We start from the raw sequence: 22,850 nt of genomic DNA on the forward strand, positions 1-22,850 counted from the left end.
TTGGGCACAACGCGGTACGACGGAAGACACTCAAAAAGCGAACCACTTCTCACAGAAGATCGATTAGTATCAGCATTTAGGTCCCCAATCATTATATATTGTAGAGAATTTGACAGTACCTGATTCACAAGATTCTTCAGCAGACCACAAGCCTTTGAGAATTCAGTTAAGGATTTGATTGAGTATCCTTGGTATGGGAGATAAGAGTTTACAAATACAATACTGCCCACACGCACAGCCAAAAAAGATCGTCGGAGTAGAAGAGTACTGGGGAGGGTAGATGAATGTCCCGTTTAAAGACACAGGCTAGTCCACCGGAAGGGCGACCGCCAGTAACTTTTGCTGGACTCAGGAACGCAGTATGATGCTGACTTCGACGCAAAAAATTCAAACTTGAAGCAGTGAGAAGATGCTCCTGGAGACACACTAAATCGTAGGAACCGTAAAATACATCAATAACAAAATCCTTATCTTCGGTGCCATTTATATTGAACGAAATAACTGAGACTGGTGCACTCATGGGTGAAAGGTGGAGTTGCACTTTATCCGATTCTTAATAACAGGGCAGGAAAAGCTATAGGAAGGGTGTTTTTGGTTGCAGATTGCGCAGTTGGGATCGCCAATGCATGGCTCATCTTTTATTGATATGCGTGGCCCTCCACAACGAGCACATTTCGGGAGAACGCTGGGACAGGAGTTCTGTAGATGGTCTATTGATCAGCATTTAAAACAGCATTTGGGTAGGTCTTTAAACTCGTAAACAGGAAAAATTTCATAGCCCACCCTGAGGCTATGCTTGAAAAACGTAGATTGAGCAAAATAATCCAAAAATTCGAGCTTCACAGACTTAGATAGGCCCAGTCTTTTAGCATCTTTGATACCGTGTTGGCTTCCGAGTACCGTAATGTCAACGTCGGTAGGAATATTACGTGATATACCAAAAAACCGCTTTTGTTGTAGTACCGGAGATTATATTGTGGATTGACGGGCAGAAGTCCTCCGTAGCTGACTTGTCCATATTGACATACCACTTGTCATTGATGGGCTTTACACTACGTACTAGTTCAGGTCCAGTAATTTGGTCTATAGCAGCTTTTCGCTTAAGAGGGTCAGATAAGGCGTCCGGCACCTTTGAGATGATAACGATTGCATGTGAATCTGAAGCCGGCTTGGGTAATTGTCGGAAGCTCAATTCGTAATTGTCAAGTTTTGAAGACATTCCCAAAACAACTTGATGGAGCTCATTAAATTTTGAGAATAGAGAGGTGTAGGCAGTGGCAGGGAGGCAGGGTACTTCCGTAGGACGCTTTACGACGAATGTCGGAACAGCAGTGTCAGTCTCGTCAAGAGATTTCAATAGAGTAATTATGTCGCTGAAATGGCTAACCAGTACATTATTTCCCTTCCGAATAGGGCAATCTTCATGACCGGGACAAAGCTGCCACAATAACGTCTTTGCCACCTTGACCGAATTAGAGTCAAAAAACTCCACTCCGTGCCTTTTAATCACGTCATCCTCTGCACCAATTAGCAAAATGCTCTGTACAAAATTCAGTACCGGCGAATAAACAAGGACAGGATTATCGTCACTACTGGTAACAGGCATCACGCCTGAAACACGCCAAATCTATATACCAACTACCGAGGGAAGTGTGGGTTTCTGCTACCTATTCCCCGCAGTTTAAGGGAGACACCACTCGCGGCAGGTACTACGGCGCTTGCGACAGAAACCTCCCCTCTTCTGCTCGCTTACTGGTAAGATAAAATGATTCTCGCTTACTGGTTCAAATAGTTCAATAACAATAACTCAATAATTTTTTTTTTCTACAATTCATGCACAAATAGTTCTTTTGATAATCCTCTTATGTAGGTCAAGGTTACACGTCACTTTATCCTTAACCAGTTATTGCGAAACCTTTAATTATAATGAGCTAGTTTTCCTTCGATGAAAGCTTATAGCCGAGTGTTGAAATAGTTCACAATTCTTGAGCTAAAAAGGGCTTACTGAATTAATAAGTTCATAAGATATCCAATTTCATCCAGGTGTGTTCACTTTGAACTCAGAATCAACACTGATTCTGAGTCATTGAACAAACCGATAGTAAGAATCTAATTGAATTGCAAACGAAAAATTTTCACACCAAAATCTATGGTTAGAAGCTGGGAAAGAAGTTTTTTGGTATCTATGACGTCAAACGAAATTATATATGATGGTAAATGAATCCAAATACCTAAAGCATGAGGCGCAGAAAAAATGTCCGATTTAATTACGACCAAAAATGAGCTATATAATTTTAGGTTAAAAGGCAAGTGATGGCGCGGACCAAATCAAAGTGATGGCGAGGACCGTAAACAAAATCTGCCTCTAATATAATGGAAGATGTAACACATTTCCCTTTTTTCAAATCTGGACATACAAAACCTTTGACTTGCAACTTTAATAGCTATTCCTCAATTCCTTTTTATCATTTTCTTACCATGACAAAATACTGGCCAGGATTGAAAACTAATATTTTAATACAAAAGAAATTTTCAACAGCATACAATTTTATACAACAAATTCATTTCTATTGCACAATTACTCAGCCACTATTTACATTCAGCTCAATAAGAAAACCTTCCAATAAGAAATACTTCCAATAAGAAAATACTTCCACTATAGGCACACTGGTGAGAAACATACACATAGTTAAACATAGTGATGGTTATTATAAATAAACTAAACACAGTAAACATAGAAACATAGTCATGGTTGTTATCTAGTGTTTACAATCGTCGTTAATCTGAATCAAAAATAATGTTTACTAACATAAACATTTCAAGGGGAGGGAGACATAATGAGTTCACAAACAGTAATGTTTACTAATATAAACAGTTCATAAATAGTTAGATGCCCAAAGAGGAGGGAAGGGAGGTAAAACAATCAACATTACTCCTTACTAAAGAAGATCAGAAATATATAAAAAGGCAACATATTCAAATAATCTGAAAAATTTAAAACTTGTCGTACTAAACATTTTACACCCCTTTACCACCCCCTGCCCCTGGAAATATGACGTACACTTGGCCACCTTGGTGAAACATTCTGTGGACAACCATAAACATTTAGTGAACAAGAACGGATATCTGTAATACAGTCAGGCTTTGGGTGTTAGGAGGGGTCCAGCGGTGAAATTTGTCTTAACATACCCCTGAAAATCAAATCCAAGTTTTCTCATGCATCAGTGAAAAAATATCTAACACGAGGAAGCAGGACTCGCTTCCTCAAAGTTTATAAACTTGAATTTTAATAGCCTTCCTAAAGTGAGGATTCTAGCTCAAATCATTTTATGGCAATGTACTTCACCTACCTCCCTACTCCATGTATATTATATTTAAATCAGATTCTCGAATTTTGAGGCCACCTTCTGACTATGCCACTGAAAACCAATATAATCAATAGACCTAAATTTTCTGCCTTTGAAAATATAAAACCGGTTTGACCAACGGTTTGACCGGTTTCAACCGGTTTGATTGTCTAACCAACTCAGGATATCACACAGTATCGTCTGGCAAATGGCACAAATTCGTCTTGCAAGCTCACAATATCAACATACTATTTACATTTTTTAATCACAAATTTGACTTAGTTTAGGATTAATAAATATTAGTCCACTTAGCACCAACAAATATATTATCCTAATTTTACAGAGCCTCGTCGCCTGGATGAAAGCCGTTTCGGGAAGGATTTGAAAGAGGTTGCTTTTCTTGCCCTTCAGTAGGTCGCTTCCGTTTGAAAAATCCAAGCTGAAATACAAATTTATTTAGTTCATCTCAAGTTATCCTAATCAGATCTAACCATAATCATAGTTTATCAAATTTATTCACAGAATCAAACTAGAATAAAAAACAATACAGACAGCCCTGACAGCCCCGAGAACAAAGAGCAAAAGTTGGGTCAAATGCGGAGGGGGAAAAATACCTGAAACCAAACATTATGGGTAACGTATAAGAGCAAGAACTGGCACTAGTGTTGACAAAAAAAACTGTCAAGGCCATCTAACGTTTGGCAACACTTGGGATTTTTTTTTTCACTGAGATTTGAAAAACAATTAATTTAATCAGGTTAATTGGTATATTTAGAGTTATAATAAGTGTCTTATCTCAATTTCTGGTAGAAAAATGATCACAGAGCGTGAAAATTGCCAAGTGTTGCCAAATACTAGGTGGTATTTTTTTTTTTTTTTTTTTTTTTGCTGACACTGGTGCCAGTTCCCACTCCTATAAGTCAACCACACTCTTTGACGTGGAGCCTTAGAATAAAACGATTTTGTATAAAAGGGGATTGATTACAAAAGGGTTTATTTGATAATTCATAAATTTGTATTCCAAGATCTCAATCCTTTTCCCCATTGTCCGAATAATTACTGTCTTGCTGAAATTATAATAAACTTATAGACAACGATTTCTATCTCCACAGACCTGGAGGCGGCCTTAAGCAAACCTTAAGCCAAAATACGAACCTAGCACTAACTAAATTATGATCCATATAGCATTGCAGGAGATGGCTGGGGATTGTTTACTTGCCGTTCTCTGATTTCAATCGATCTTATCATTAGCTGTACATCTCTACTACTTTTAAGCGTTTGTTCAGAAAAGAAACTTAGCATGAACGACGATTCTATTTGTATGAACAGACCTAATGATGTGACCTACCACTTTCAACGTCATTAGTAATTATAAAAACTAAAGTGTTCTCGAATTTGTCCCTGGGACTCAAACGCTGAAACGCTCAAAATAACTCATTAAAACCAGACCTAAAAGAAATAAATTTTGGGTTGTGCGCACGATGTTCATTCATCCTCTTCTTCATTCATATCCCACATAACTCAAGAGAACTTTTTATGAAAGCCCCAGTAAGTATTAAATTGCGCCACAACTAGTGGCGTCTTAGTGGAAATAGAAAAGAAAACCCTCCCCGAGCCGTATAAAAGCATCCTTTCATTTACATCTTTAACAAAAAGGTGTGATTTAAAAAGCTTGCTATGTACAGTTAAAGCTCTATGGGCTATTCCACATCTTGAATGAAAAAATTAAGTTATAAAAAAAACAAGATTCATGTAGATGTTAGATCATTGATCTTCATCGAGAACAAAACAGAGATTTAGCGAAGACCATCGCTAAGCAGTTATTACTGCTCTGCACCCCTCATATAACGCCAAAGTGGTGGTATATCAGCGTTATCAAATAAATTTCATTTAAGCAGATTAGACAGTAAATATGCTCTATGGTTTTAATGATCAACCTAAAATAAATTTTTTTATCATTCAATAGCTGAGATTCACTTTTCTCCATTTATTGAACTGGTTTCTTAAATGTGCTATGTATTATTTTTAACTAGAAAGGAATATGAAATATTGGTCGAAAATTGCTGATAAAACAGAAAAAAATAACCACTTTTAGACAGGTTTGAGTTAGACTTTAAGAAAAATCCAAACATTATCATAATTTTGGCTTGGTTCATTTTTTTTCATTCAATTTTTTTTGTTGTTTTTTTTTGCGTATTTCTCAGGTTTATGCCAGCTACAAGCTTATGCTCAGTTGTTTCTCAGGTTTATTCCCAGTTATAGGTTTATGCCCAGTTGTTTCTCAGTTTCATGCCCAGTTATAGGTTTATGCCCAGTTATAAACTTACGCCCAGTTGCATATCAGGTTTTTGCCCAGTATAAGAGATTTACCAGAAAAACTGGATAATCCTCGGATCTAAAGATCGATTTGTCCGTTTTTTTTGGCATTCTCATTGACGAAAATCTTTCTTTCAAATTTCACATTGATTTGATTAAAATGAAGATATTGAGAAGTCTCAGTATTTTAAGGAAGCTTTTCCTGGATCAATTTTGAATATTCTTCTTCACTGCTTGATTCATTCTTAAGTTTCTTACTATCCAATAGTATGGATGTCCTCCTTTCCTTCACTGTTAAAACCGCTTTTTAAGGTTTACAATAAAGCTAAAACCTCATTCGGGAAACCTCATTCAGGAAACCTCATTCAGAAAACCTCATTCAGGAAACCTCGTTCAGGAATTATCCATTTACTCGACCTCAAATCACTATATTCTATCGTGAACTCGCTTTTTATTAGCTTCATGGGGACCTCCCCAGCGCATAAGTGTTGCGCCGTCTTTCACCTCTGATAAAAAATAGTTATCATTTTCAATATAAAATATCATATTCAAAATTTCTCTTGTTCCTCGTGTAAGGTCAAATTGTAATCCTTTAATGGCGATATTGTATGGAATAAGTTGCCTTAATCAGCTCGAAAGTGTCATTCTTTCAGGTTGTTAAAAAACCGCTAAAATTTTCAGCTTCCTAGAAGTTATTTTATTCTAATTTGTCTCTTTTTCTATGTTTATTATTTCATTCGAATTTATTTAATCTATTTAATTTATTTAGTTACCGATCTATTTAGCTTTGTGTTCTATAGTTTTATTTTATTTGTATTTATTTATCATTTTTTTCTCTTTGCTATTCTCTCTGTGAGTAAGTGATTATTTTTTTCTCTCTGAGTTAGTGATTCGATTGTCTTCCCTCTTCCTTACAGTTCAAAGAGCCTTTGGGGGAATAGTAACGTGTAATATTGTATGTGTATTTCATGGTTAATAGATCTTATCTTATAGATCTGAAGCTACTGAGTCCAATGATAAACGAAATTTTGCAGTAGGAGCAAATTATATTTACATAGACCATAATTCAAAAAAGCATGAACATTAAACTGGAATATAATTTGTGAAAAGCATCAGAATTTATGTCAGCCAAGTGCGTATGAATTAGGAAAGGCAGAGTATATGAAATAGAAAAAAAAAAGAATTGTTCAGATTTTGGAATAGCTTGTAGGAAAATTTATATAAACCCTGAACTTTTGCAAGGGGATGAAACCCAACGTCCTCCAGCTTAAGTGAAAAGAAGTGAGCATTTTTTCCTGTCAACTTCTAAGAAAACGGATTGAAAAGTCAAGTCGATCATTACCAAGGTCATTTCTAAATTTTAAGTAAAGTCCAAGGTCATTACCAAGGTCCTCTGTAAATTCTTAAGTTTAGCCAAAGGTCATTACCAAGGTCATTTGTAAATTCTAAGTAAAGTCCAAAATAGAAGGACTGAAACATTAAAACAAAAATGTTATGAGCCATATTAATGGTTAAGGGATCCTTTGATTTATCTCAGAGGCGTTTTTAGGGAGGAGACAGAGGGAGCACTTATCCAGGCGCAGAAATTTTAGGGACACAAAAATTCCAATAAATAATCCAAGTAATCAAACAAAAAAAAACGCCAATGAGTCTAACAAATTACCTTCCATACGATCGCGATTCATAAAAGTAGTAAAATTTCAATCAAAATGGCTAATAATATCCACTAAAAAATTTGGTATTTTTTCCGTTCTTTGATCAATGTCAAAACAAGGAATACACTTCGAATATCAAAATAAAATAAAAAAGAAACAACAAAAAGGTGCTAAGGATAGTAACAAATTACCTTCCATAATATGAAAACAATAAGCGAAAGCAGTAGAATTCCGATCAAAATAGCTATTAATATCCACCACCAAGGAATGCCATCATCTTTAAGTCTGTCTTCAGACTCCATTCTTGTGGTTACTTTCTCTGATTTCAAGGGTAAGTAGTCAGGGTCAACACCATAGGGTAACTCTGTGACGCGAGACACTAGCTTTGATGAGATCATAACATCTTCATGGCCCATCTGTAAAGGGAAAACATAAAAATTCCAGTTCATGGTAGTTTTTTCGCTTCGCATTAACAGTTGAACTTCACATTAACAATGTTTTACGAATAATTAAAACGGAAGAAATAAACTTCAAACTAAACAACGGGTCAGCATTTTGAATACAGATACTTTACCACCACCACCCCACCCACCTAATATGCAAATATAGAGCCCAAATTTGATTTAAAGTATTATATTTTTATCATACTTAGGTATTTCGTTAGGATTAATCTAGCTTCAATTCTTCAGTGGTCGGTGCTATGTCAAACAAGTACACTTAAAAATCCCATTTCTTTTCTACCATAGCATTGTATTTCTTTTCTTTTTTTGGCTCTTTTGCTAATTTTCCCACAGAAAAGTACTCTTGGGTTTTCTTGTCCTTATATATTCCATCTTGTTATGTGTTATTTAAAAAAAAATTAACTAAATAACAATGTATCTTCAATGATGTGAATGATCAGTTAGCGTTGCATTGAATTATAATTATAATTTTTATTAGAAGTAGTCGTAACTTGTACTTATTACCTACACTTCGGAGTGCTGATTAGAAGAAGGGTAACCTTCTTCTAAAGAAAAAGTAAAAGGGTATATTTTTCATTAGTCATATCTGAGAACCGAAATTCCCTAAGATTTTACCTATTTATTCCAAAATTATGATGTTTTTAGGGCAGTATTACGTTTTCATCAGTGTCACCACGTTGAACAATCAAACAGTTCGTGGTAACGGACCGTAAGTACGGAGCGACTCAGCTCAATAATAAAAGAAATCCTTAAAAATGGAAATTAATGCAGCAAAAGAGTCAGCTTATTATGCTTATTACAAATATATAAGACTCATCAAGTTTAGTATTAATCATCAAAAGTTACGAGCCTGCGAAAATTTACCTGGTTTTTCAAACAAGGAGGGGGGACACGTCCTAAAATTCAAGAAATCTTCATGAAAACAACACCATCATATTGAGCGTATCAGAGAACGCTACTGAAGCAATTTCAAGCTCCTATAAACCATAGAAGGATTCTACACAAAAACGTGGCTCCTATATAGCTCATTTTGTATTGGCTCCAAAAATAAAATATGAAATTTTTATATTTTTGTTAGAAGACAGATCACGGATGCGTCTTTATTGCTATGTTCCCAAGAGTTATCGTATTTAAATAATGGTCCTAGAAGTTTCGAACGAAAATTAAACGTTCTAATACCCTTTTTGATAACCGAAAAGATTGGAGGGCAATTGGGCTCCCTCCCACGTCCGTTTCTCCGCAAAAAATTTGATCAAAATTTTTAGATAACCATTTGTTCAGTATAGTTGAAAGATCAAATAACTATATCTTTAGGTATAAAATGACCCCCAACAGTCAGTGGGGAGAGGCCTGTAAGTTGTGAAATTTGCCTATTCTTAACGTATAGTATTGCTTGGGATAGATTTCTATAGGGAGAACCTCCCATGAGGAGGTAAATTTATTGGGGGTTAAATTGTCCAGGGTAAATGTTGCACCGGGGGTATTTGACAGAATTACTATAGGACATTCTTTTTAATTGCCTTACATTCTCTTTGTCAGCTTTTTCATGTGAAGATGTTCCGGAGAAAGTATCCAGGGGCTATTTCCTGCGTGTTTTAATTTCGGGGAAATAATTTCCACAGAAGTGGGCATTTTTGGAGTGAACGGGAAACCAATTAGAGAATAAAGTTTTATTAAAATGAAAGAATGCTAGGGAGAAATTCTCAGGCTGAATCAACCCCATCCGCAATGATATGGGGGGGGGAGATTTTCAGCGAGGATGGAACTGTCTGGAGAGAATCGGACGGGGAGGGGGGGGGCTGCAATTTATGTTGAATAAATTTCCACGGAGGAGTTTTCCGTAAGGGGAGGGGGGGGGCAAATTTCATAAAGGTTGAGCCAGATTTACTGGCATTATTTGAAAAACTATCAGAGATTAAATAAAAAAAACACCTTTTATTAATTGAAAGTAAGGAGCAATATTAGAACTTAAAACAAACAGAGTTTATTCTACATATTAAGAGACCCCCTCCTCAATTACCTTGTTCTTTACGCTAAAGTTTGACGGTTTGTCCCAATTTTTTTTTAAAGTGGCTATTGAAATTTGTGGACCGTTTAATTAGAATATAAAGCTTTTTTTAAAGTGCTAACAGCCTTAGCGTAAAAAGCAATGTTTTAAGGAGGGGTCAACCCTTCATATACGGAATAAATCTGCCATAATTAATATACGAATTTTGCTTAAATTTTGAGCCAAATTCGAACCTGCATTAGTTGAAAGACGCTCAAAAAGTAAATAAAAATTTTTTTAACTGAAAGTAAGGAGCAACATTAAACCTTAAAATGGACAGAAATTGTTCCCTGTATGAAAGGGCTGTCCCCTCCCTAACACCTCGATCTTTACTCTAGAGTTTTAATCTTAGTCACAACCCTAATTTATGAAACAATAAAAAAAAAAAACTTTATCGTAAAGAGTGAGGCGTTGAGGAGGGAAGTAGGCGTTGATGAAAGGAGTGTATGCTTTAGTATTTCTACTGATGACGATTGCTGTATATCTGGTCGAAATATACGGACTTTTGTATCTGTTTTCACTGTATAATAAACGGACTTATCCCCATTTGGACGTTTATTTGTCAGTTTCTACTTGTTGCAATAATATTATTGGGGCTTCATGGGCATCCTTTGTAACGACAGAAATAAATAATAAATGAAAGAAGCAGCCTACCTGTTCAAGCGTTTGAACCCATACTCTGGAACGAAGACGAACTAATACTTCTTCACCCTTTGCTAAGGGGCCAATCTTACAGACCATCCTCTGACATTGAGTTGGGCCACACTGAAGCTCCTCCTTAAAAGATCAAAAGCGTCATTATTTTAAAATATATTAACCATATACTCAAAACCAGTTTTCTGTTTGTTCCATAGCGCTTAAACTATTTATTTTGTTCATTCGTTTTCAGGACACTTGACCATGACAATGGCAATGGTTGTGAGGGAGTCATTATAGCCCCTTTAACTGGGCGATGTAAGCAACTTCTTGAATTCAAAGTTGATTCTTGTTTTATTAATGTAGGGGGTATATCATACAACTAACTTTTTTTATGTTTTTAATTTGTAACCAAAAGAAAATTAAATTAATTTTAACCTTCCAATTTTTGCTCTATGTAAAACTTCAGCTGGTTAACATGAGCTATAGCAGGCCCTTACATCCCCTTCTCGTATGCACTGTAGGCAACTGTTTAATCTCAAAAATGGTCTTGGATTTTATTTCTAACTAGCTGTTGGGGTGGCGCTTCCCTGTGTCCCGTTCGTCATTTATATTCCCTGTGTCCCGGTCGTCATTTGTGTCCCGGTGTCCCAGTTTCTAATTTCTCTTTTAGTGTCCCGGTCGTCATTTATATTCCCTGTGTCCCGGTCGTCATTTGTGTCCCGGTGTCCCGGTCTGTAATTTCTATTCGAACAATCCCTGTGTCCCGGTGGTCATTTATATATCCCGCCTGTGCCCCCGGCGTCCCCGTTGTAGTTGTGTCCCTGTGTCCCGGTCGTCATTTATATCCCCTGTGTCCCGGTCGTGATTTGTGTCCGGGTGTCCCAGTCTGTAATTTCTCTTTGAGGTTCCCGGTCGTCATTTATATTCCCTGTGTCCCGGTCATCATTTGTGTCCCGGTGTCCCGGTATGTAATTTCATCAGTTGACAAACATGACGTCAGTCGACAAACAACTTCATGACGCATACAGCTCAATCCTTATAATGACGTCAGTCGACAACATGACGTCAGTCGACACACAAACATGACGTCACTCGACACACACACACACACACACACACACACAGACAACTTATTTATATATATATAGAAGATTATATATGGAAAATATAGGCAAAAATGTACTTTAAAACAGCTTGGAAAAAGCAATAACCCGACAAATAACGGTGACTTTAACCTTCCAATTTTTCATATTATGGAAAAGTTGAATTCGCTACTTTAGAATAAATTATTAACCCAAATCACTCGCTCAACTTTACAGCAGGATAAAAATAAAAAACTAAATTCTGCTGAAGAAGCAACATAACAACCTAAGTCATAGTTGGCCTTATCAACTCTTTCATGTAAAACATTTCATTTAAGCTATTTAATTTTGAAGATTTATAGATTCTTGTTTGATTTATATGAGAATAATGAATAAAATAAAAGGACAATTAGGTGCAAAATTTCGAAAAAAAACTAAAAATAAAACTACAAAGCATAAAAACAGGAAAGCCACATTTTACTTTGCACCTTTCAGTCCCCTTTTGAAAAAGCAAAATTACTACGCTAACTTAGTGTATTTTCTTTGCAAGGATTCAGCTTTCTTCTTAATGGGTCTGGTAGCGCTTCTTCTCCAAAGAATCTTAAGATTGATTTTTCACCCTTGTAGCTGCTTCAGGAGCCTGATTCAGCCTTGTCAGACTGTCTTGAAAATCTGATGTCTTAAAGTAGTCACTGTTAATTATTGTGACAACATATGAACGGGCAATTCTTACAAAAAGTTTTTTGTAACAAATTCAAAGCTGTGTCTTTAGCAGAGTAAGAATATAATAAATATTATAATGAACAATGAACTAAAAGTTAGAATAAACAGATATTAGACTTAATAAAAGACAAAACCAATATTAAACTTGTAATGTACAATCAATAAAACTGAGATTCAACTCAAAACAAACAGAAATTAAATAAACAGATATATGAATGGGGAAGTCGTATTCATTGGACACCAATTACAGCTTTTTTATTAAATTTTGTTATCCAATTTTGTTATTAAATGGAAATTTATGCTATCAAATGTACATTTTATTAAAATTTGACATGAAAATTTCTGGGAGACAGCGAGAAGGGGAGCTGATCAAGATTCTGCCCCAGACGCAAGAGAGGCCAGAACCATCATTGCAATCTACTGTGCAATCTTACATTTTTGTTCCCTAGAGTTACCCGAATTACACACCTTTGTTAACTTGGTATCCTAATATAACCATTTTCCTCGTCTCTTCATCATCCTTCCTTGAAAATAAAAGTAACTAAACCAAATCTAATTCATTTTAATTATTTTTGTGTTACATTTTGTGTTTAAATTTGGTTATTCAATGGAAATTACGCTATTAAATGAAAATTGTGCTAAGACTTGACCTGAAAATTTTGGGAGATGGGGGAAGGGGTGCTAATCAAGATTCTACCCCAGGCACAAGTGAGATCAGAACCACCGTTGCAATCTACTGTACAATCTTACGTTTGTTCCTTGGAGCTAACTGAATTATACACCTTGGCTAACCTGATATCCTAAAATAACCAAATTACTTACTTCAAGTTCTGCATCACTGGCTCTTCTTCTTCTAGCTTTAGATGTTGGTTCAGGATTATCCCAAACAGAGCTTGATTCTTCTACCACAACCCCGTCTTTCAATTTTCTTCTTGTAGTCGTTACTCGTCTTTTCGTTTCCGTTTTGGTTAGTGTCCGAGTTCCATTTCCGAGATCATTGTGCTGGGTAGATCTGTGCACTGTTTTCCAGCCATCAGAATCCAAATCGCTAAAATCTTCATTACCCGAAGTTTGTAAAGTTTGATAATGTGTAAGTCGTAAGCCGTCTTCCTCAGCTAAACGGTCCTGTTCCAACTGCCATCTAGCCTGTCTCTCTTCTTCTGTTTCGTCCAAATTGCCCGTTCGTCTTGCGTATTCTAAACGCCATCTATTCCGTCTTTCTTCTTCAGTTTCACCTTGGCCTGGTGACCCACGTTGTGCTGAACTTTGATATCTGAAAAAAAAAATTAATTGTGCAAGAAGTCAAATTATTCAATTTAATTTTACAAACTACTATTTCAGCGAAATAAAATTCGTTCAAAAACAAGCGTAAAATTTCCCCCAAGTATACGTAATTCCTACATCTGTAAACTAATGAATATTATAAACCCATGTATTGTTTGTTTGATCTATTGATTATATATTTATAAATGAACGATTCGTATTTATTTCTAAACTAAATTGAGAATTTGATTTTAAAACACAGGATTAATAAAGCACCCATTTTATCAATTTTGAAACGATCAAGAAACACACTTCAACTGCTAAAAATTAATTGTGCAAGAAGTCAAATTATTCAATTTAATTTTACAAACTACTATTTCAGCGAAATAAAATTCGTTCAAAAACAAGCGTAAAATTTCCCCCAAGTATACGTAATTCCTACATCTGTAAACTAATGAATATTATAAACCCATGTATTGTTTGTTTGATCTATTGATTATATATTTATAAATGAACGATTCGTATTTATTTCTAAACTAAATTGAGAATTTGATTTTAAAACACAGGATTAATAAAGCACCCATTTTATCAATTTTGAAATGATCAAGAAACACACTTCAACTGCTAAAAATTATATAACGAAGAATACATTATTTTAGAACTCATAATTTGGATATTTTTTGCATCTTTAGTGAATTTTCGATAATTATTTGGGTAATTTCTGCATATCCAGTGGTTTTTTTGGGTGATTTTTTGTATCTTCAGTGATTTTTTTTTCTTTCTGTTTGCTAAGCAGATTTTTATACATGTAATTATCTTCACTTCCTTCTCCTTGGGTGAATTATTGGGTCTTGGATTGGATCTTATTGGGTTGGATTATCTCCATCCCCTTCTCTTTGGGTGAATTATTGGGTCTTAGTCCCAATCAAGTCAAATTTTTGGGTCCCCTCTCGATTAGGTAATAGGATAAATAAAGTGATAATTTATCTCGAAGACGACAACACAAGTTAAATATGCGAATCAAACAGTTCGGCGTAACGAACTGCAAGTAAGGAGTGACCTGGCACAAAAGTAACAAAACTCTAAAAAACAGAATTTTGACATCAATAGATACATCAAAAGAACCAGCTTTCTATGCTGATTCCAAATATGTAAAATTCATCGACGACTCATCAAAAGTTACGGGCCTGAGAAAATTTGCTTTATTTTTGAAATAGGCGTAAAACACCTCATAAAATTCAAGGAATCTTGATGAAAATCACATTGTCAGATTCAGCGTACCCGAAAACTCAACTGTAGAAGTTTCAAGCTCCTACATACAAAATTGTTGAATTTTTCTATTTTTGCCAGAAGACAGATCACGAACGCGTGTTTAATTGTTTTTTTCTTCTTCTCAGGGGTGATCGTGTTGAAGTAATGGTCCAAAAAGATTGGGATTGAGCACATTGAAACGAAAATTAAAACTTTTAATGCCCTTTTAAAGTGACAAAAAAGATAAAAGGATAAGTGGCCCCCATCACACACCCATTTATTTTCCAAAGTGATCTCAGCAAAATTTTGAGATAGCCATTTTGTTCAGTGTGTTTGAAAGATCAAAAAACTATGTCTTTAGATGTAAAATTACCCCCCCCCCCGGTCCAGCGGGAGAGGCCTATAAGTTATGAAATTCGCTCATTGTTTACGTACAGTATTTGTTATTGGCAGTGTACATTTTATGGGGCTGGGGCTGTGCTTGGATGAATTTCTATGGGGAGGATCTTCCTTTGGGAGGGAAATTTGGGAGGGAAATTTTTAATTGTCTTACATTCTCTTTGCCAATTTTTTATGTGAAGATGTTCAGGGGGAATTATCCAGGGGCTTCTTTTCTGCGTGTTTTGTTTTCTAGGAAATAATTTCCACAGAGGGGAGTATTTCTGGAGTGATCGAGAAACCGATTGGAGATTAAAGTCTTATCCAAATGTAAGATACTTTTTACTGTCGACACTAGCGTTTCTACTCTTCCAAGTTACCCATACTCTTTGCTCGTGTTGTTAGGAGGGAACCTTAAAAGGCACAAGCTATATATTATACGATGCGGTGAACTTATTCAACAAAAGAAAAACTTGACACACCCAAATTTCAAATTAGTTTGAGATATTGATAGGTAAAAAAGGCTTTTTAGGATTACTTATTTTTGGCAAAACTGATGTTTTCTACTTATTTCAGATCTCTTTTTCTATCCAATCTATCTATCTATAATTTCTATGTATTCTATGTCCACTTACTTTCCTTTAAACAATACTAGAATTAATTGGCTCACCTTTCATTAGCCTCTTTCAGTCTAAGTCGTTCTTCTTCTTGTCTCTTCCTTTCATCCAAAATCCGTTGACTCTGTCGTTTATCAAGCTCAATACGGATTTGCCTCAGCCTTTCTTCATATAATAATCTCGCTTCTTCAAGTCGTATTCTTTCTGCTTCTAATTTTAGCTCCTCTTCCTCTCTTAGTTTATTCTGCAGTCTTAATCTTTCTTCTTCTAGTCTCAGTAAATCCTCTCTTTCTCGAAGTTTAGCTATTTCCTTTTCTTGTTGCACTCTATCCAGACGGAGGCGATCTTCTCTTTCTCTTGCAATGGCTTGCTGCTTCGCTCTTTCAACTTCCATGACTCTTCTTTGCTCTTCTTCAAATCGGAGTTGCTGCTCAATTTGTTTACGTTCTGGAATATTCAAACCTTTAATTCTACGAGCTTCTTCTTCAATTCGTAATCGTTCGATTTTTAATCGTTTCTCTTCCGCTTTCAATCTATTTTCTTCTTGCCATCTCTCCTTTTCCAATTCACTTTGCATTTTTTCAAGTTCACTACTTGACTGATGTTTATTAATTACTTTTGAACCTTCGTGAATTACAGAATTACTCCCTGAATTACCTCCTGAATCAACTGTTGTTACCCATCCATAATTCTGGAAAGTTGTGTCTTTTTCTTTATTTTTATTCAAGGTAGTTTCATCGGGCAAAATTACAGTGATCGGTGAATCATCATCATCATCTTCAACAACTTCAAGTACAGTTTTCTTACCAGTTGGGTCAATATATGTTGTCTTGGATGTTGTGTACTCATCAAATTGCTTACCTAACTTTGACTTATTAGGTTGTGATGTGTGCTTAGTGACAGAATGTGTTGCATGACGAGCAGTGCCATGTGAGCTGTGTTGTGTAGCTGTGTGAATTTTTGACTTCAATCTTTCTTCTTGGGAATACAACTTGCCATCCAGGGGAGATGCACTCTCTACAGCCGCAGCACGTTTGTCATCCAGCTGAAAAGTTAAATCAAAGATTTTACTCCGAATTTTTCAGGTGGAAAGTTACCATTTAAATTAACTTTTTAATTTAACATTTACATAATAAATTTTCAAAACGCAATCAGACACCACACTCAGATCGACTTTTGCAACTAAAAAATTTAACTTAGATACTGATATTTCGATAAAAACTAATAACTGAGGAAATATTCATATTTACTAATTTCAAAACTTTGGCAATCAGAAAAAAAAAGAATCCAAAAAATAAGTTTTTCAAGGAAAAGTGACAAGCCACATAAAACTTAAGGCCTGTGAACTCCTATAATAATTGAAATATAGAACGACCAAAAATCATCTTTAAAGAATAATTGAAACCCGAAACAAGCCAAAATTAAAGTAAATAATCACATCAAAGGTAACAGGTACTGGTAAAGATAAGTTAAATTTTTTATCCAGAAATTCACAAAATTAATGAAAATAAAAAGACGCTTCGGTATAAAAGCAATTTTTACACTTCGACAGTACGTATTGGTTCGACTCCAGACAAGGAAATACAAAATAGTAATCTGTATAATGTTGTATTACGTCAGTCGGGTTTAGACTGTATCATTTTCACTTTGAAAAAAAAAGAACCGTGGAGCATGCTCGTCTTTAGGGTGCACAATTAAAAAAAAATATAGAACGGATAGTCAAACAGTCAACACCATTGAATGGTAAATATTTCAAACTAAATTTGAATAAATATGGTTATTATCTGGGTAGAAAAATTAGGGTAGTCATCATACCATATGACTGTTAACAATGATTTTGAAAATATATCGAATAGACCAATAGAAAGCTTTAATAATCAAACTGTTCTTCTTGTGAAAAATCCAAATGAGAATAAGACAAGCGAAAATAGAGAGATTTGGTTCTGAAAATTGCATTCACAAATTTTAATATATAAAGTTAATCCATACTCCACAATCTAAAAGTGTCAGCCGACTTTCGAACTTTCATCTTTGGACGAGGAAACTTTAAAAATTAAAAATTAAAATGCTTTCCGAGGTACAAAAGTAAACATTATCGAAACATTAATAATCAGAATATTAGCATATATGATAAATGAAATTGATGAACTTATAAGATTTTTAGTAAATAAAAGAGATAAATCAACACTAAAATAATTAATACTAATAAATGATCATAATAAATTGAAATAAAAATAAAAATTAATATAAAGAATTAATCACTTAATAAAATTAATATAAAATAATAACTAAAATAATTAGACCGTATGTCCCATATTTTACGCAACATAGATTTAGATAAAGAACAATAAAATATTTTGCTTGAGAATTTTTTACCCTCAAATACTAAATAGAAAACACTGTAAGACTGCAAATAAATAAAGCCTTCTACAATTTGATACATTATTTCCCTTGCTAAAAAAAAAAAAAAAATATCAATTAGCCATTGGAGCACCAATTAAATAACTATGTATTTAAACCAATATATACATTAAAACTATTATATGTATTATGCAGCCAATTTTCTGCATAAAATTTCAGAAATGAAAAATTAAAACGCTTTCCGTGGGACAGAGGTAAATATTATTAAAACATTAATAATCAGACTATTAGCGTATACAAAATAGTCTTTCTATATTAATTAGGACTAAGAAAGACTCCAAACCGAGCTAAACTTTGGTTTGAGCTGAATTTAGAATATCAGAGATTGACCCGAAACTTCAATTTAATTTCAGTTCAAATTCAATTTAAATTGGGTAATAGGAACTTTCGCTGTAAAATGTTTACATTGCTTTTTGTTTTTTTTTATATACATTTCAACTATTGTTGTTTGTTTTCTTCTAGAAAGTTACTTTGAAGATAATTGCCAAGGCTGTTTAACATAAATGGTTTTGTACACCATTGCAAAATGCCAAGTTTTATCTAACGTTTAGGACAAGGGATGGCCTTGTGACAAGTCAATCTTCGAGTTGAGCTCATTTTACATTCTCAACATTAGGGGGTTGACTCTAAACCTTGGTTTCAACTCAGGCTAAACTGAGTAGTTAGACATACAGCTCCTGAAATATCGAGATTTCTTTCCCATACAATGCAGCTATTCTTGGGTAACAACTCATCATCCTACTGAAAAAAAAAAAAAAAAATCTCTTCCCAATGATATAAAATTTACCAATAAATATAATCAAAAACCCTTTCCATAATAGTATAAAGCAGCTGTTGGACGTCTTAAGTAAACGTGACCTTAAAATGGTATGTAAAACAAATGGATTGAGATTCATCAATAGAATTGTAATAATGTCATAAGCGATGCGTGCACCGTTCAATCTAGACAATGAAATGAGACTAAAAATTCACTAGTGCAAGAATGCACTACCGGACAAAAATAAATAAATAAATTAACCGGACGGTATAAACATACAAAAAATAACTGTAAAAGCCTTTAATGAAAACAAAGTGTTTACAGGAGACCTGTTAAACTGTTTGAACTCCAATTTTCTTTTGACATTTTAAAAAAGACAAAAAAATCTATTCAAAAATTTTTAACTTTTTTTTTAACTAAATGTGGTCAAGATCCATCAAAAATTTCTTCAAATATATTTAACGAGCATAAAGATTATTGACACCATTGCTCGTTCTCCGTTTGCTTATCTTCCTTGGAACAGGATATGACGGACGCAGCTAAGGAAGGACATGGAGCTATTGATCTAGACAGAATGGGTATCAGCGTAATATAGTGTAATGAACCAGGTACCAATAGCTAAAAGCCTTCAAATAAACATAGTTTGTCTTACATTCTACTGATTCACGAAATATGCGCCATTGTGGACTGGTTTTGTATTAAATCGGGAGTTAAGCAGGGTTGTGTTCTATCACCCTTTATATGGATCATTTTGATGGACTTCGTCTAAAGGAGCACAGGAAAGGCAATTGGAGACCACGAAATCAAATGGGGAGGAAAAACTCCACTGGACTTATATAATGCTGATGATTTAAGCATATTAGATGAAAGTGTGAGCAAAATGAATGAACTTTTTAGAGGTTTTGCGAGCTCAGGGTGTCGATATAGGCTTGAAAATTAATGTTAAGAAGACTAAGTTACTAAGGCTAGGAATAAGTGAAGATGAAAAAGTGGCGTTGGGTAACGAAGAGATTGATCGGGTTGGCAGTTTCACTTACCTTGGTAGTATTATTAGTAAAGACGGTGGGAGCAATGAAGATGTTAAAAGTAGAATAGCTAAGGCTCAGGGTGTTTTTTCACAGTTAAAAAAAAGTTTGGAAGAATAGGAAGATAAGTCTGCAAACCAAGATTAGAATATTGGAAGCTACAGTGATGACAGTGGTCAAATATGGCTCTGAAGCATGGGCGCTCTGAAAAGCAGACGAAAATTTACTAGATGTTTTCCAGAGAAATTGCCTACGGATTGTTCTGGGTACCCGGCTGACTGACCGTATTTCAAACAATAGGTTGTACGAAAAATTGGGTTCAATCCCGCTTTCTAGGGATATAATGAAAGAAAGGTTGAAATGGCTAGGCCACGTTCTGCGGATAAAGGATGACAGATTGCCAAAGATTGTCCTTTTTGGCCAACCGTCTGGGGCTACAGGGAAAGCAGGTCGTCCTTTTCTGGGTTGAGAGTATGTCATAAATAAAGATTTGAAGGAAATGGGAACTTCCTGGGAGGGTGTAAAGAGGGAGGCCTTGAATAGATTAGGTTGGAGGAGGAGCGTGCGTAGCTGTGTTGGCCTCAGGCAGTTTGGTGCGGTAGTGAGTTATTAGTAGTAGTAGGTTGCCTTTTCTGACATTTACCTATGTAGCCTGTGAACGACGTACTAATTACTCCCAAAAGCTACTAAAAATCGGCATTTCACCAAGAGGAGGCTGATTTCTAGTGGAATACTGATAAAACAATAACAATGAAAATTAGAAACAGCTCCGAGTGTTAATGTAGTACGCAACTTTAGAATTCGCATTTGTGAGATAGTTGTCTCATATATACGAAATTAGACTGGGCTCAAATAAAGTGGGATGGAAGAATATAATTTTTTATATATTCTTTAAATTTCAAATGGCAATGTGTACAATATTTCTGACTTTAATGCATTTTTCCTAGTTTATTCACATAAATGTAAACGATACGAAAGTAAAAACCCCTCAAGTAAAGTGAGGGGTTGAAGTGGCAGGAGCCAGAATTTTGCTTCATTTTTCAAATTTGAAATGCTGGTTTGTATAATAGTTTTAGCTTATGTGATCCTTTCCCAAGCCGATTGACATGACTGTAAATGAAAACTGCAAAATGTAAACTGCACCCACACCAAAGAGGTAGGGTGGTAATATGGCAAGATTTTAGCACAATGTTGCATTATACAATATAGCTAAAAAGCGGATGATGAGTTAACCCATGTAACACAATTTGCTGAACATAAAGAAAGCATCACCTTAATCATTCAACTCTTTAACTATACTCTTCATTTTTCTTCCAGTCAGTGGCCATGGAATAATGTTCAATATGCAACGACGTTCCTAATTTTGTTCAAATTTTGGTTGTTATCTCGTCAGATCGTTTTTTTACGTGTTTGAAGGTTTTAATATTTTTTTTTATCATCAAAATATCACATCGTGATTTAAAAGAAAGACTTACCTGAAGTCGAAGAGGATTGACTTCTATCTTTGAGCATTCTGCAGGACCCGTTATTTCTGGGAAATCAACCAGATATAATAAATGATCACCTAAAATTAGATGATTTCTACCTTAAATATTGATAATTAAATTAATATACTAGAAAATTAAAATATAAAATGTAAATAAAAATATATATATATATATATATACTAGCTGTTGGGGTGGCGCTTCGCACCACCCCAACACCTAGTTGGTGGGGGCACTTCGCGCCCCCCCCCCAAGCCCCCCCGCGCGCGTAAGTCGCTACGCGCCATAATAGTTACGCGCCATTGTAGTTGTGTCCCTATGTCCCACCTGTGAATATAGATATATATATATATATATATATATATATATATATATATATATATATATATATATATATATATATATGGTTTTAACTACGTAAAACTTGCGAATATACAACATTCTTTGCTGTCCCATTGTCTTTGCATATAAATAGATTGTCAGGTTTACCGACTCTTGAACATGCAACATATAATGGTCCATGGGAAAACAATCTGTATTCAGATCTATACCTCATGATTCTAATGATTGCCCTTGAGCTTTGCTGATGGTGATTGCTAATCGACCATTCCCTGTCCCGGTGTCCCGGTCGTCATTTATATCCCCCTGTTTCCCCCGGTGTCCCCGTTGTAGTTGTGTCCCTGTGTCCCGGTCGTCATTTATATTCCCTGTGTCCCGGTCGTCATTTGTATCCCGGTGTCCCGGTCTGTATATACATTCGTTTTTTAGTTTTGTTTTTCTCCTTTATTTTTTTCCTTTTTTTTTCTTTTTTAGTTTATTTAGATTTTTAGATTTTTAGATTTTTTAGTTTTTTATTAGTTTTTAGTTTTTTTTTCTTTTTAGTTTTTTTGTAGTTTTTACCTTCTTTTTAGTTTTGTTAATTTTTTTTTTTACTTGTGTCCTGGTCGTCATTTATACTCCCTGTGTCCCGGTGCTTTGTTGATTGCTAATCGAACATTCCTTTTGTCCTGGTCGCTTTCTCTTTGAGTGTCGTCATTTATTTTTTTCTTTTTTAGTTCTTTTAGTTTTTACCTTTTTTAGTTTTTTTAGTTTTTTAGATGAAAATTTTTTTTAGTTTTTTCCTTTTTTTTCTTTTTAGTTTTTTATTGGTTTTTACCTTTATTTTAGCTTATTTTTCAGTTTTTTCCTTTTTTTTAGTTTTTTTTTATTTTTTATTTTTTTTAGTTTTTTACCTTTTTCTAATTTTTTATTTTTTTTAGTTTTTTAGCTTTTTTACTTTTTTTATTAGTTTTTAGTTTTTTTTTGTAGTTTTTGCCTTTTTTTAGTTTTTTCAGTTTTTTTTTTAGTTTTTTATTGGTTTTTACCTTTATTTTAGCTTATTTTT

The 22,850-nt window shown here is 34.7% G+C and overlaps 1 protein-coding gene across 4 annotated transcripts in view; it reads right to left on the reverse strand.

Annotated features, from left to right (window-relative positions):
- Nucleotides 1–2,499: 2,499 nt before the first annotated feature.
- Nucleotides 2,500–22,850, reverse strand: part of LOC136029957 (integrin alpha-PS2-like) — a 158,869-nt gene continuing 138,518 nt past the window's right edge. For all 4 annotated transcript variants that reach the window (XM_065708509.1, XM_065708508.1, XM_065708511.1 and 1 more), the window contains 6 exons: nucleotides 21,458–21,546; nucleotides 15,833–16,824; nucleotides 13,093–13,543; nucleotides 10,481–10,603; nucleotides 7,510–7,734; nucleotides 2,500–3,786 (listed from right to left, as the gene is read on the reverse strand). In XM_065708509.1, coding sequence (XP_065564581.1) covers nucleotides 3,685–3,786; nucleotides 7,510–7,734; nucleotides 10,481–10,603; nucleotides 13,093–13,543; nucleotides 15,833–16,824; nucleotides 21,458–21,546 — 1,982 coding nt within the window. In that variant the 3' untranslated portion in view covers nucleotides 2,500–3,684. The remainder of the gene's footprint in view (nucleotides 3,787–7,509; nucleotides 7,735–10,480; nucleotides 10,604–13,092; nucleotides 13,544–15,832; nucleotides 16,825–21,457; nucleotides 21,547–22,850) is intronic.

The sequence above is a fragment of the Artemia franciscana genome, chromosome 8, assembly GCF_032884065.1.
Source record: "Artemia franciscana chromosome 8, ASM3288406v1, whole genome shotgun sequence".
In the NCBI taxonomy this organism is placed as follows: domain Eukaryota; kingdom Metazoa; phylum Arthropoda; class Branchiopoda; order Anostraca; family Artemiidae; genus Artemia; species Artemia franciscana.